This window comes from Triplophysa rosa, linkage group LG1 (genome assembly GCF_024868665.1).
Source record: "Triplophysa rosa linkage group LG1, Trosa_1v2, whole genome shotgun sequence".
Classification (NCBI taxonomy): Eukaryota; Metazoa; Chordata; class Actinopteri; order Cypriniformes; family Nemacheilidae; genus Triplophysa; species Triplophysa rosa.
The window spans coordinates 19,515,806-19,531,848 of record NC_079890.1 but is presented as its reverse complement, the minus strand read 5'-3'; the positions used below and the strand labels follow the sequence as shown (position 1 = coordinate 19,531,848).

Here is a 16,043-nt window from a genome sequence, read left to right as displayed (position 1 = left end):
TCTTATGCTGGTCTAAGACACTGATTACAATATGTGTTCGATGCACAGTTCACTTCATCTAGTTTCCCTCTTTTCTTTCTCATCCCCACCTCTTTCAGGTTTTCATCTTCCAAACTCTCTTACTTTCCCTCTGTGGCTTTCAATAACTCAATAACTTAATCTATAAAGTGCGTTACAAAGGCAAACCCTGTTTTTCTGACCTCGTTCACATTATACAAATCTCAATTTCAGAATGTGTAGTGTTTGATGTGAAAGTTCATGTTTACATGCTTGAATGTTCTTCATCAACATCAGTCATTATTGACAGAAAACACACAATATGACAGCCCGCTGAAAGATGTTGTGGAAGAGGGCTGCACAATATGGAGGTAAAAATGTGACATGTCAAACTTGCCAATAAGTAGATGATGGATAATGCAACGTAAAAACGTTCAGATGAATGTGTCAATGTGTTAATCAATGTGATTAATGTGTTACTTATTTTTAGTGATGCAGATAAATGGCAGGCCTAAATAACAATGAATGTGCAATATAACTTATAAAATTAAGACAAACTTAAAGGTGCTTAAAGAGGATCTACTGACAAAAATGCAATATAATAAACATAACTATGTGTTCAGAGGTGTATAAAGACCTTACATAATGAAGTGTTATGTTTTTATTACCTTAGAATGAGCTATTTCTATCTACATACACTGTGGGTCCCCTTGAATGGAATTTGCCATGTTGGTTCTACAGTAACCCTTAACGGAGAAACTGCTCTATAGAGCGCACGTTTCATAAAACATTTCTCCTTCTTTGCAAAGAAGCAAAAACACGACAACATCTTTGTCCTGTGAGAGCCACCGTAGTGCTTCAAAGGAGAGGGGTGGAGTGAGCCGTTGGTGGCAGGCTTGTCATTTTTCAACTTTGATTTGTGAAATTAAGAATTTGATATATCATGCATCCCTATAGAAATGATGTGTGATGGAGAGGTGTTTAGCTTCCATTATGTACGAATAAAGGAGAGTAGTGTGGTACAGAGAACCGAAGAAGCCTCCGCCAATTATATACATCATTAAGCTGGGAACTTGAGATCAGTGAAGGCTTTTTTTTGTCTGGCAGCCTGACGGCCTTCAAAAGCAGACAGAGGGGTTTTCCTCTCATACAGTTCCCACTAAGGTGCCAAGAAGGCATCAATCAAAGAGGAGGCACTGGGGCTTGGGGGAAAACTCTCGGGGCCCACAAAAAGTTCTGCAGACTCTCTCTGCTGAATAATGTATAACATCATTAGGATCCCCATTTAAACTGGCACAGTAACACACACCACCACCCATCACTACAAGGTAATATCAGTTTTTCAAAAGCTCAAACTAAAACATCCTTGACAACACAGTGGCACAGCATGAGAGGAAGATGTTGATTGGAGGAGGCTGTGGTTTCATGTACTCCTGACTAAATGCTCAGTCATGAGCCTGACTGTGTCTGGTGTGTGTTTTACTCTTTATGCTCTGACCCAGGAAGGAAGGGGAATCAATGCAGACTTCCTCTTTTGCGCAAAAGCAAACATTTTCAGCTCAATATTTAACATTCCCCCTTCATTTTTGTAACTTTTTTTAAGAGATTTTGGTCTATACAAGCATCATGGTCTATACTGTGGCAAATGAGATGGTATGTGTGTAGCTGTGCATCACTGGCCGGGTTTCCATCCAAATGTGATGCGAATCTTTTTAAAGTTCGCAATAACAGGAAAGACTAATACGAAATTGGTGCGTTTCCGTCAAGTTCCTTGAGCGGATTATGGTGGTATTGGTAAACTAGTAACCAACATTAAATAAAAAAGATCTGGAAACCAGAAAGGCACAAGCAATGGTAACAGCCGCTTCGTCTCGTGGCTGTAATGTTCGCTACATCAGAATTTATTCGGTAAATGCGTTTCCACGTCCCATTATTCGCATTAACTGTTGTTCGCAAAAAGAAAAAACACCTCAAGCGAGCGTAAAAACGTTTTTTATTTTGAACTTTGGATCACTCGTTTCTGATGCAAAATGCGCATAAAACCAGGGTGATGGAAACCCGGCTACTTTTTTCAGAAGGAGGATATACTGTATTGTATTTGGACTTGTTCTTCATTGCACTGAACCCAAACAGAATAAGCAGACATTTTTCACATCTGTGCTGATTTTGTACAAAATCTACTTTATTCCGAGAAATGGATTCAAATTAAAATGTGTGCGAATCTTAGACGCTAAAAAAAACAGCACGTTCAAACGAATTTTAAAAAATCTCAATGATGACTCGCTTCAAGTCGTCTAATAAGGGCTGTGTGTGTTTGGGGATGTTGTTTTCTTCTAGGAGAATTGTTATTTATGACACAGGATCTTTTGACGGTGATAATCATGACATTGGAGTACACATGGGAGCACAAGGCATATGGCTTTGTCAAATCAAGCCTATCCCCTTTTAAGACAACAGCTTGGCCTTTGGCTAGACAATATTAAATTACTTTAATAAAGCATCTCTATGGGTCACACTCTCACTGGTGAACAATCAATTGTGTCTGTCTCAAGGGAACAGTGAATCTATTGGCTGTTTAACTCTTACAGTGCTATGTTTAAAAAAAAGACACAAACAAGTGAGGATTGTAGAGACACATGCAACAATTTTCATGTACAATAAGGAGTCACCAATAAAATGAGCAGAATTTTCTGCATTGACTTTTTAAGGAAAAGGGGCAGTCTTGTCAAATGAATTTAACCATATCCAACGTGTTTAATGAAGCTGGGAATACTATGTTCTTATTGTTAACTGAATGCATTAACAAATGACCTGAAATAATTAAAAAACATACTTGGGCCAGAAGATTTCAAATATGTGTAAAACGAAGAATGCTGAAATGCATATTCCATGTGGGCATGTAATACAAAATATCTTTCTTGTTCTTAAAAACAAAAAAATAGTTTTTAAGTAAGTGGTATTGAATAAAAATACAGAATATTTCAGTGCAGTAACATCTTCAATAATATACAGATTACAGAATATGAGTCAATATGAAAGAGACTTATTCTTTGAACTGCATTTGTTAAAACTACAGGCAAGCTGTAAAAAATGTCAAGTAATGAGAGACATGGTAAATTTGTACGGAAGTACCGACATACACACACACACTCAGAGATGGTGTATGGCAGGGCAAAGCACTGGGGACCTGACCTTTTACCCCAACACAAGCGACAGAATAAACCAGCTGTCCATTAGAGCGACACAGTGAAAGAGAATGACAGTGAAAGAGAGCTTACCCCTCCGCAAAGAGTGACAAAATATTTCCAATTTCCAATATTGGTTCTGTGCCAGCTCATCAGGTGACCAGGCTATTGTACATGAACCTGCCACTGAGATTTTGTTGGTGGAAACTTTAGTGGGAGATCAATATAATGTTGGCACGTTAGTGGAAATTACAAAGACACTATAAAGACTCTTTATCTCCCCCTTCCCCCAACATACACATTTCCTCACCCTGTAGGCTGATAAGAATAAGGTTCCGGACACGAGGACATTAAGGGTCTACCCATTTCCTGAAGAGATGAAACAGCTGTTGCTCCACTACCCTATTAGAAAGCCCAGTCACCACATCAGACCGCTGCACAATCCAGCTGAGCAGATGGGGTTAAATCTACCTGTAACACCTTCCCAGCGCTCAAATATAGCATTCAAGTAGAAAAACACATTCAGGAAATATTTATACACTAGCTCACCGGACAAATGGTACTTTAATAGACATTTTCCCAAAAACATTATTTCCTATGGATCTCCAGAGAAACTGTTTTTATAAAGAGAACAGGATAAGGGTTCAGGGAGATGAGCTGAATGAGTAAATATAAAACTGTTTCTGGCAGCAGAAGTGGTCAACAGATATGAGGGTTTTCAATGGCTTATAACAAGATGGGGCAGATCCTTTGGGCAATCCAATACAATATAATTAAATAAAAGCAGGCTAATCAGGCTTATTTACTTTCTAAAAGTATAAATAAAGTAAATCAAACTTATTTTGCACATTTTAGAATATCATTTAATCTTTTAGAAGATATGCACAAACAAGGAAAATAGGTTATGAAAATCAGAATTAGGGCTGCAACTAATGATTATTTTGATAATCGATTAGTTGGGACGATTATTTATTCGATTAATCGGATCAAAAGTTTAATTAGATCTTTTGCTTATAACTAAATCAGAGATGGGAAAAGTATACACAACTGAACTCATTTGCCTTCTCCCAAAATATTGTGGATGTCTCCCTGATTAACACACCAAGGCAGATGAGCAGTGGAAAGAGTTCTGGAAATTTGTACTGAAGTACAAGTACTGTTACATTGCTGAAATTGTACTCAATTACAGGTAAAAGTACTGGTGTTAAAAAAGTAAAAGTAAAAATTACTCTTCTCAAAAACTACTCCGAGTACTAGTTACTCGTTACTTTTTAGGCAGTGTTATTTAATGAATTTAATCATTATTAATAATCAAATTTGGAGATTTTTATAGAAAATAGCTACTTTTAACAAAACACATATTTACCTTACTGATAAAGCATATTCATAACTGAATACAACTCAGACAAAATAACCATTCAATGTGTTGTTCTGTCTGTCTGTCTGTCTGTCTGTCTATTCTGAGCTCAGTTTTCAAGTTAAAACCATTTATGCACTTCCAACACTGTTCAATCATGTGTACTAGGCCCCACAATGCAGAAATTACTAAATAAGAGCCCAAAATACTGCATGCAAAAAATGCAAAACATTTGTAACCTAAATTGCATTGGATTAGCATTAACAGTCATATCTGTAGAGGAGCTGGCTGATCAATTACTCAACCTCAAGCCATCCAAGATGTAAGTGACATTATTTCTTAGGTACAATAAAGATTTTTACCTGGAGTTGTGGTCCANTCTGTCTGTCTGTCTGTCTATTCTGAGCTCAGTTTTCAAGTTAAAACCATTTATGCACTTCCAACACTGTTCAATCATGTGTACTAGGCCCCACAATGCAGAAATTACTAAATAAGAGCCCAAAATACTGCATGCAAAAAATGCAAAACATTTGTAACCTAAATTGCATTGGATTAGCATTAACAGTCATATCTGTAGAGGAGCTGGCTGATCAATTACTCAACCTCAAGCCATCCAAGATGTAAGTGACATTATTTCTTAGGTACAATAAAGATTTTTACCTGGAGTTGTGGTCCATGATTTTTCATAAAATGCAAGTCCACGGGTTCATGTCTTTAAAAGTTCAAAATACAGATAGAGGCAACATAAAAGTAATCCCTGCGGCTTCTTTCGGTGTATTAATGACGTCTTATTTAAGCGAATCGATCGAACTGTGCAAGAAACTGAACGTTATTTAAAACATTATAGCAGGTAAAGCACAGTTTGCTATGAGGGGCCGTACAAGCCAAAATTCAATCTTGTCTTCTCACACGCTCACATTCTCCTTTCGCACATATACATTTCTACTCTCACACTCACACATTTTAACGCTCACATTTATACATTTTTCCTCTCACACACTCACATTTTCCTTTCGCGCACATACATATCTACTCTCACACTTACACATTTTAATGCTCACATTCATACATTTTTCCTCTTGTGCTCACATATTTTAACGCGCACATTCTAACGTTTTTCTCTTATATTCGTATATTCTTACGCACACATTTATACATTTTGCTCTTATGTAAACATATTCAAAGTATACATTTATTATTAAAAATTATAAATGTATGTAAGAAGTAAATATATGTATGTCTGAAAAAAATATATGTATTTAAGAGAAGAATGTATGTATGTGTGAGAGAGCATAGTGAAAACGGAAGGTGTATGATGGAAACAGAAGGCAGGTCATGACGTCATGACTATCATAACGTTCAGGTGAGGATGTGATCAGCATGTCTGTATGGAAAGCCGTTTGGGTCATATTTCGCCACCAACCAGACGCCTGGTGTTCAGAAGACGCCTGGTTTTACGCAGTTTAACACTTACAGACCCCACAAAGTATGGGGTTTTGTAGCACATGCACCGTAAATTACGGCGTTTTCGTGGTAGAAACAGCATTAATAACGGCGTTTTAAGTGCAATGCGAACTGCCGTTCATTTCGCCGTTTGGACTTCCATAGTATGCCGTAAACGACTGCGCTCCCGTGTATCAAAGACGCCGTAAAATGCGGCGTTTTCTATAATGTTAAAATCAGCCCCGCCTTTTCTACACAGTCCTGCCCCTCCAATGAACAGAAATACCTGTGAAGTAGAATGTTGAACTGACTAACGTTTCGTGTTTTTAACTTTAGTGCGAATAATGTTTAGACTTTCATTATGTGATATTTTTCCATTTGGCACATTTTTCCTCCTTTTCTTTTATCATATGTGCACATACAGCATATTTTTTAGAGTGTGTACGTTCATGTTTGTAAAATGCATTGACTTCTTTCATGAAGGTTTCAGCGTGCGCGGCAGCAGCACAGTATCGCTTTTAACGACAGGAGTTCGACTCCTCGGTCCGACCATATTCTTCGTTCCTTTTGAATTGTTTTATTGGGTCATGTTTTTAAAATGTCGGAACACTACCCTGTTGCTGACAACTGATTAAATGACAAGAAACGCTTATTAACAAGCCAACCGGTGTAAGGCCTTAATGCATGTAACAGCTGCAGGCTAAGTCTGCTTACTGAACAGTGGCTGTTGTGAGTATGTTTTTATTGATTTAAAATTATTTCCCATACGAGCGCATTTGTTTTTCTATTTACATATAGACTGTACATGCTGCATGCATGTGCATAAATTCTATAAGCGTTTGACGATCAAAAACCTAAAAATTATGGAGACTGTTCACTTACAGAAACAATAAGGGAAATGCTATACAGAATATAGATTTTTTTGAAAAAAACGGCATTTTAAAGGAAAATATAGGCCTGTTTTTATAACTTATTTATTGGTAAATACAGAACAACAAGCAACAAAGGTGCAATTAGAACGAAACGTTTTTCCCTTCATGATAAAAGGATAGCCTATAGCCTACGTACAGCTATCTTAAGCTAAATTGTCAAATGAAAACAAAAGCCAATTGATTAGGCTATTTAATGCACATTTACAGATTCTCATTTACAACGAAACTCGAAATGAAATAAAAACATTGTTCACACACAGTCGGCTAACTGTGTAGAACGTATACGGTATATGCAACACAAAAGCACTGGATATTTAGGTTATAATACGCTCCATCCACAGCTGAGTTTCTTTATAGAAAAAACACGTGCTTTGTCAAGTAAAATAAATCATACGAACTGAGGAGAAATGCTCTCCTCCGAGGTGCGCTGCTTCGGGTATAGCCTATACCAAATGCTGCCTTCTTTTAGAGGTTGCTAAGCGATCACATTTGTTAAAAATGTTTTGTATTTTGGGATGGTTATTTTGACGAGGCAGGCGAGGCCGCATTCACTTATCTCAGTTTTAGTTTGGGACTTATGCATAACAGCATTATGTGAGTGATTTTGTTTTTACTTTTACGAATAATAACTAAAAATAACTCCCTTGAAATAACATGTTGGACAGAAATGTTTGGATTGTTTTTTCCCTTAATAAATAAAACCATAATTTAAAAACTGCATTTTGTATTTACTCTGGTTTTTTTTGAGTAATATTATAATTTGTTTGATGATCTGAATCATTTAAGCATGACAAATATGCAAAAATAAAAAAATCAGGAAGGGGCAAATACTTTTTCACAGCACTGTATAAAGTAGCGACGACAATGTGAGGAAAAATAGCGCGATAAAAGTACCGATACAGCACTAAAAATTTACTCAAGTAAAGGTAAACTGTTTTTAAACTACTTAAAAAAGTACATTTTCTGAAAAAACTACTCAATTACAGTAATTTGAGTATTTGTAATTCGTTATTTTACACCACTGCTGATGAGTTGATTCAGGTGTGTCATATTAGAAGCAGCTGACAATAGTCTCTCCCAAACATGGGAGGGAGGGGACGGTTGGCCAAGGAAATCTTTTTTTTTTGTGGCATGAAAAGTGCGATATTTGTCATTCAAATGTAGTGAAGTACAGTAAAAAGTATCCAGAAAAAATTATACTTAAGTATATTAAAAATACTCAAAAAGTGTACTTAAGTACAGTACTCAAGTAAATGTACTTCGTTACTACCCACCTCTGAACTAAATAAATTCCCAAATCAGGGAATTTAGCCACAAATTGGGTTTTACCTCTCCCCTTTAAACTTTAAAACTACTCACCTTGCGCAGCACGGAGAGTCTGACTTAAAAACAGCGCAGCTCGGGCTGCACGGAGAGACGCGTGCATGGAGAGAAACGTCTGACTTTAAAACTGCGAAGCTCATGCTGCACAGAGAGACACGTCTAAAATGGTCATTTTAAAAGGGATTGATTTATAACTGCGCAGCTCGCAAGTGACGTCACAGACCAACTAATCGATAATGAAAAACTATTTTCATTATCGATTATTATCGACTAGTTGTTGCAGCAAGGTCCAGCGTGAAATTTTTTGGAGGATCTTTTGACAAAAATGCAATATAATATACAAAACTTTGTCTTCAGAGGTATATAAAGACCTTACACGATGAAGTGGTATGTTTTTATGACCTAAGAATGAGCTATTTCTATCTACTGTACATACACCGAGGGTCCCCTTACATAGAAATTCGCCATGTTGTTTCAACAGTAGCCCTAAACGGACAAACTGCTCTACAGAGTATGTTTCGTAAATACGTTATCTTGTGACGTGACGACATCTTAGTTCTGTGTCAGCCACCATAGTGCTTCGAAAGGAAAGGGTGAGCAGTGGAGTGAGCCGTTGGTTGCAATTTGCAACCTCACCACTAGATGCCACTACATTTCATACACTGGACCTATGATAGTTTAACCAAAAATGAAAATTCTGTCATAATTTCTGGGTTAACTATCATCACTTTAATGCAAAGATGATCACATTCCTAGTGTAAGCGAAGCAGAAAATGAATGTGCTCTGACATTCCACAGGAAATCAATCAGTTTCCAGCCCTCAAACACATAAAAAAAACCTTCCAGTGTGTACTTTCCAAATGATTTACTATGAGAGTTGTCAGTTCCGCTGTGGGGAAAGCAGCGGTCTCTCTTGTCAACTGTTTCTTTAAAATTTTCTCTTCATTTCATAATCCCAGCATTTACTGACCAGATTTCATACTGTCATGAGCGCTGATGAACAGTGACAGAAGCATTAAAATACTGCTCTCAGATCACGCCAGCCATTCTGAAGTATCCCGTTGGCATTCTCTGAATGCTTGAAGAGTGGCACTCATCAGACAGCCCACATGCTGACCCAAAGGCGTCTGGCCAGTGCTCATTCTGATTCATACTGCCATGGCACTGGCGTCAGGCTGTAAACAGTGTGCCATCAAGTCAGAAGTCATGAGACGCGCTGTCCGACTACAGCTGTCTACTTAAAACAATAAATTGTGTAGCATTAGTGCCATTTGGAAGCCAGTCATTGTTTAAGGGTTTGTAGTGTGACCAGGGGGTGTGTTTGTGTTTATGTGCTTGCCCTCAGAGATCTGCAACTTTGACTCCAGTGGCATACATAAATCACAAAACCTATACTGAGGTGGGTATGGTAATTGTAAAGCTTGTATGAGGTAATCCATGATTAACCCAATTAATTCTCAGGAACAAGCACGTTTCTATGACTACACCAATGAATCCTAAGCAAGAGAATATGGATTAAGACACGGCTGAGTGGCAGGGGCGAAACGATATATGCCCATCTAAATCAAATGCACATGGAGACCAGACTCAGGGGCAGGCGGCTACTAGCTTCAAGTGTCTTCTCAAAATAATCCCATCTAATTATAATCAGTCTTTCCTTGAAATCCAAACCCTTAGATGGGACACTATCTAAACCCACTGGCAAGTAATCAGACTAATACACAACTCAAAATCTCAAATCCTTGGGTCTCTGGGGTTAATCTCCAGAACGGTGTACAACTCCAGAGCGGCTGCACTGAGATCAAAGCCTATTCATGTGCCCAACACAAAAAAACGTTGACTTTTGGCCCTCTGCCACTGATGGATTGAGTTCTCGTCTTTTCTATTGTGAAGTGACACACTATTGGCTGAAAGCAGGATTGTGTGGCGACGCTGTCTGGGCCTGAACTCAGCAGGATGTGTCAGTGTAAGGTCTTTGTGGAAGGGCTATGTATGGTTGACTTTGGCACATGCATGCGTACCATCTGTGAAGAAAATAAACAAACTTCATGAGATCACATGTAGGGCATTTAGTTACCCTTTATCCTCTCTTGAACTTGGATTAGTTTTGCTTCTGAGTGTAATTATGTTTTTATAGTATAGTACTCTGTTCAAAGACAAATGTTAATGGTTTTTGTAAATCTATATTGCAGATGAGTCTAAAAGCTTGTTTTAAAAACTTAAAATCAGCTTTAACAACTTGAAATAAAATAACCTTCCTAAAAAAAGTTTTCGGGTCAAAATGAGTAATAAGAGTCCGAGTCTATCAGTGACTATACCAGCTTGCTGTCCGATACGGTAGCCTGTTATCACATGGTCTATATTTCTTTGTATCAGCTCTTCTAAGGTAACAGAATTTTAATTTTACCAAAACATACAGCCTCAGAGTAGGGCTGTTACGATTATGAAATTTGGCAGACGATTAATTGTCTATTAAATAATTGTAATTATGGCATTTAATTGTCTGTTTTAAGACAATGTTTTGAGAATACAACTATTAATGACAATTAATTTATTCAATGAAGAAAACATATACTTTAAAAATGTGAAAATTTTGTAAATAACTAATATTATTTACTTTAGAGTGACCTTAACAGAGAAGTTGAGTCTTGAGCACTAAAACTAGATATGAGGGCCTTGCTGCGTAGATGCAGTAAGTCTTGAAACAAAACAAACAAAAAAATACAAAAAAAACAAAAAACAAAGTTAATACAACTCAAATGATGGAGCAATGTCATTTGAATGTAAAAGTAAGTGCAGATCAAAGACAGTGGATGTAGTATTCAGCAGATACTGCAGATCACCATTGTTTTCTAAGGATTCACAATAATTGCGGTTATAATAAATAATTGAATCAACTAATTGCGACGACGAACCGATAGAAACAAATGATACTTCATTCACATCTGTCCTTTGCATACAAGGCCGTTTTAATCATGACTACATAAATATAAACATGAGTTTGTTGGTTTCATGGAATCCGCTGACTAACTGTAATGAGACAATACGGTGCAGATATGGTGCAGATAAAGGATGTCATTTTTTTACTTAGGCTACGTTCATACAGCACCAGAATTCGGTTGTCAGTCCTGTATTTGAGTTCTTAATACGGTTGTGTTCACACGCAGTTCGGTTATTTACGAGTTTGACAACCGTATTCTATAACCGAACTCACACCTTTAAATTTTCGGGACTCACAACCGCATTTGCACAGAAGCCCTGCTGTGTGAACAGAATCGTACTGGACAACTAGCCCAGCGTTCCATTCCGAAGTGATCATCCCTATGCCCTACTCCCTTCGAAGAGTAAATCGCTTTGTGTGTAAACTCTAGAGGGAAAAACGCAATTGTATCTCCTATTTTGTCCGTTTAAAATTCACTTGGCAAAAGGAGCGATAAAAACAACATCATTTTCTATTTATTTGGAGTGACGTTTTGTATGGTGTCCCCTTTTCGGAAGGGCCCTTCGGAGGGTGATATATCCCGTTTGGAACGAACTGCTTGTCTGTCACGTCATGTGACGTATTCACGTGCAGAAGTTTCACGCCGTTAATGACTGGTTGTAGCGCGTGAGTCAGTGCAGAGCTCAATGTTGAGGACTGTTGATCTTCTAACGCCGAACAGGTGCGCAATGTATTCCACAAGCGTCCCTATACGCCAGAGGGCGATTGCGACTATTTTCTGCACACATATTGCTCGTCGCATCTGGGTGTTGCTGCATTTCGCAATGTGAGCTCTAGCAATTCACAGAGACGATAGGAATTGTGCGTCATGCATACATTTTCAATCCAGTCACTCTCCTCCACCGGAGTTGCTCCCACCATTTCTGCGGTCTGGTTGAGTTCAGTTTCTCGTTCAAACAGACAGTATACAAGCTGCAACTTTAAACTTTTAAATTGTGTGTACAAGACATTTCGAGACTCACGCCTGTAAGTAAATACGGTTGTCAATCCTAAAAAGTGACTGTATGAACGTACCTTTAGATTGTATCTGGAAAGAAACGTTAATTAAAACTTAGCCATTGAAGAAAATAGCACATGAAAAAATAAAAGAAGTCATGGCTTGATCCAATACCATTCCATTAATTGGTTTGCTTAATATAGTGAACATCTGGGATTGGTGAAATCCCTCAGCGTCACACAGTGCCCTTTCTCTCACGGCTCCTTAAACAGCACGTCTTGAGTTGTGTTTATATGTCACACGGTTGTCACAGAGAAAGCCAGTGGACAGTGATTTACAAGCACGTAGGACTAAATTTACCCTTAAAGTCTTTAGTCAAAATCTCTCAAATCTCTGTCCAGCTCACAATATAAACCTTTTACACAGACCTCTGTTGCATCCTTCTACCAAAAGCTATTCAAAATCAAGCCGATGCTGGATGATCTAGCTTTGTACCTCACAACATGAGAGCATGCTATCTGTGCACAGAACATGTAGCATCACAGGGTTAAAGTTCAGAAGCATTTAGAAGGCACTGAGCAGATGAAGGTAAACCGGCTGGTCCGAACATGCCGTGACCTCCCGTGTGACCTGTTGCTTAATACTATTTGTATGTGACATTGGATTAATTGATGATTACCAGATTTATCAAATTATCAATCACATGACCTATCTAACCCCATCAACCAATCTCCAGTTACTAATGTGACTGTATGCTAGGGCAACACAGGAATGGACTAAAAATGGGACATTATGAGCGCTGAACATAAATCTTGTTTACTTCAGCGATTTCTGTTGATATCCAGCAAAACAGAGAGAAATAAACAGACAGTCCAAGAGAGAGAGAAAAACACTTCATACTCTGTATTACACAAGTGTGATCAGGAGAGGCATCAAGAGAATTCTACCTCAGCAATAAACTCACAGACCTTCCACATGGCATTACACAAACACATTATTTACCATGCTAACTAAACTAGGACATTAGACCAACTGTAACCCAAATCCTGCCACTACAAGAGAACTTTTCACATTTCCCAATTTATTTTTTCAATTTTCTCCATAAATAATTATTCAACAGTTCTAAGTTTAGGTTTTGACAGATGTGTTTCCAAAGTAAACACTCTGACAAATGACCCACAATAACAGTGTGCAGCTGCACACAAACATAAACACACATGCCTATACGTTCTATATCACAGACAAGGTGTTTGTTATTACTGTCCCCTGTTCAACCAAAAACATGCTGCCTTTCTCATGAAACCCCTTACATTGTACAAAACCTGTGATGTCATGTGATCTTTCAAGCATGCGGCTTGACTCTGAAGGGTTAAAGTTTAACACAAATGCGAGCAGGGTCAAGAAAGTCAGAAACCTGAAAAATGGATACAGACGATACTCAGACCTCTTTTCTCTGAGCACTCAATAAACACACCGAATAATCCTTCAAACAAAGCTTCTAGATAACCCAGTCACCCTTGGACAAACGTCTCTACTGCGAGGTGGATTGAATTAAAGATCGTCTCACTGCCAAACTGCCCTTGGACACAAAAAAGCAATGAAGGGAAAAGGAGACTATAAACGGGCCTAATTCAGGGCTCTGACATCTTGACAAGCAGCACTGAATGAACAAGTGAGACCGTCCGGTAGCTTTTTCTTTTCAAAGCATTTGTTTCCAGTTATTGTAAGCTGAAGATCACCGAGCAAGAGCTGCAGTGTTTCCTGAAAAACCAAACCATATGCATGTGTTTGGAAAAGCACGTTTAAACGTACCCAGTTCAAAATTGTACCCGCCTCATTCAATTACAAGGACAGAGCAATTGCTAACAGGACAGGCCCAGTAGCGTAGTGGGAGAAGAAATGGGTTTAGAGCGGCGTGTTCATACTCAAGGACACGCTCCAGGTCAGAGGAAGTGCCTCATAAAGAGTCTGAACTACGAATGTTTGTGGTCAAGAAGCAGATGTAGCACTGAGCAACCTGCTCACAGACTAAATGTGGTTTGGTCTGATAAATGAGTATATGAGTATACTAATAACTATGTAATGTAAACACTCACATTCAGTGCCTCTACTTTTGCTTCTCTTTCTGCTCTCAATACTATTCTTGGTGGGCCCATTTTCAAAATCAACTCGAGCAAACCCAAACACAGAAGATGAGGCTAAATTGAATCCACACATGTCAGTGTTCTCTAGCCCAGATGGACGCAAAGATATGAAAGGGAAAAAAATGGAGTATGGTTTTAAGATGAGCTTACTGCTCTACTTCTTAGATTTTCTTGTTTCTCATTTTCAATTCACCTTTGTTCGTCACTTTTACACAGTACCATAGTCTTACAAAGTCAGAACTTCCTGGCGAATGGACGGAAGGTCCTGTGAACATTTAGCCCATGAGAGATCAAGAACTTCGTATATCCGATGGTCAGAGAACATGCTGTAGGCCATGGAGACTACCTGTGTCAAGCATACAACAAATCTGTAAATCTGAATTTTTGTTAAAATCGCCAAAGACTACAACCATCAGATAGCAACAGGATGTTTTTCCAGTCACTTTCTGTTTCATATCAATCTGTGTACAGTTGTATGTTAAACAATACTTTCAAACTCATGTGACTACATGGTGCATTGAACAGCATTTTTGCTTTTACTGTAGACACCCAAACTACTTAAGGATGGGAGGACACGGTGATGGGAAGTCTTCACCTTTAAGGGAGTGAAAGGAAAAGAGTGTTTTATCCACACACACTTCCTCTCTGCATGGCTGACCTCTTTATAGGCTCGCTGAGATGTAAAGAATAGTGTAAAGCAAAGAACAGCTGGCGTGACATGCCTGAACACACGCACACACATTTACAATTGGATCACCCTGATAGTCATGAAGAGAGGTCACACACAGGCACATTCAGCATGGCTGCTCTTTGAAACACACAGTCCTGAAAAACACCAGCATGCCGTCAGCTTTCAGTGGAGCTCATTTATGCTGAATTCGCAGATTCCCTCCCCTGCTTTACCTGCCTCAAGGACAACACAGTCAAAAACAAGACTTATTCAACACTTACACATACACACATAACAATTACAACCCATGCTTGCATGTAACAGTCAGAAATGCAGATATGCAGAAAACTGCATCACTATTCACTGTAGTTTGACCTATACAGCATGCTCATTTCCAGACTGACTGGTAAACAGGCATTCAGCAGTAGGACGTTTCTATTAAAACAGCCTTACTATAAAAACAGTAAGAGTGCCCCCTCTCTCCCACCCCTCCCCCCGTCACAACCCCCGTAAGGTAAAGTCATTAGCACCTCAGGACCGCCATCAAAACTCTTTTAATCTCCAGCATTTCACTCACCATACTGCAGGCTGATTGTCCTTCCAACACTTTCTTTAACAAGATTCATTTTCCAGCCAGTCCTGAGGCGTCCCGTGCTGATGCGAGTATGTCCGTGTGCGAGTACATGTGTGCTGAGTGGGCAAGTTTGCCCGTGTGTTGATCACTAGCCCTTCCAAACTGCAGGTCTCCGACACACTGACACACTCCCCACACACTGCAGCGGCTCACGAGGTAGAGACCGCCCCTCGCTCTCTGTCCCTCCCCTCTTATATCGCCTGCCTGCCTGCCTGCATGTCACTCAAACAGTTCTAGCCCCACCCATAGTTAAAAAGCCCCTCCCCCAGTACACTCTGAATAAGGCTGCTAGAGCAAACAGACACAACTGAATTTAAACAATGCAGAAAGAAAAAACATGGCCGATTTGAATAAACAAATACAAGTATACCATATAATCAGAAAGCAAAGGAAAAAGTATATTTCACATTTATAAACAAT

General features: G+C 38.8%; 1 protein-coding gene across 4 annotated transcripts in view; it reads right to left on the bottom strand.

Moving 5' to 3' along the window:
- The window catches only part of plekhg4 (pleckstrin homology domain containing, family G (with RhoGef domain) member 4), a 71,856-nt gene extending 56,097 nt beyond the window's left edge, over nucleotides 1-15,759 (bottom strand). For 2 of the 4 annotated variants that reach the window (XM_057333948.1, XM_057333956.1), the window contains exon 1: nucleotides 15,567-15,758. In XM_057333948.1, coding sequence (XP_057189931.1) covers nucleotides 15,567-15,569 — 3 coding nt within the window. In that variant the 5' untranslated portion in view covers nucleotides 15,570-15,758. Of the gene's footprint in view, nucleotides 1-15,566 lie in introns of all 4 variants that reach the window. The other 2 variants (XM_057333965.1, XM_057333974.1) reach the window with 2 other exon arrangements.
- Between the last annotated feature and the right edge of the window lie 284 nt (nucleotides 15,760-16,043).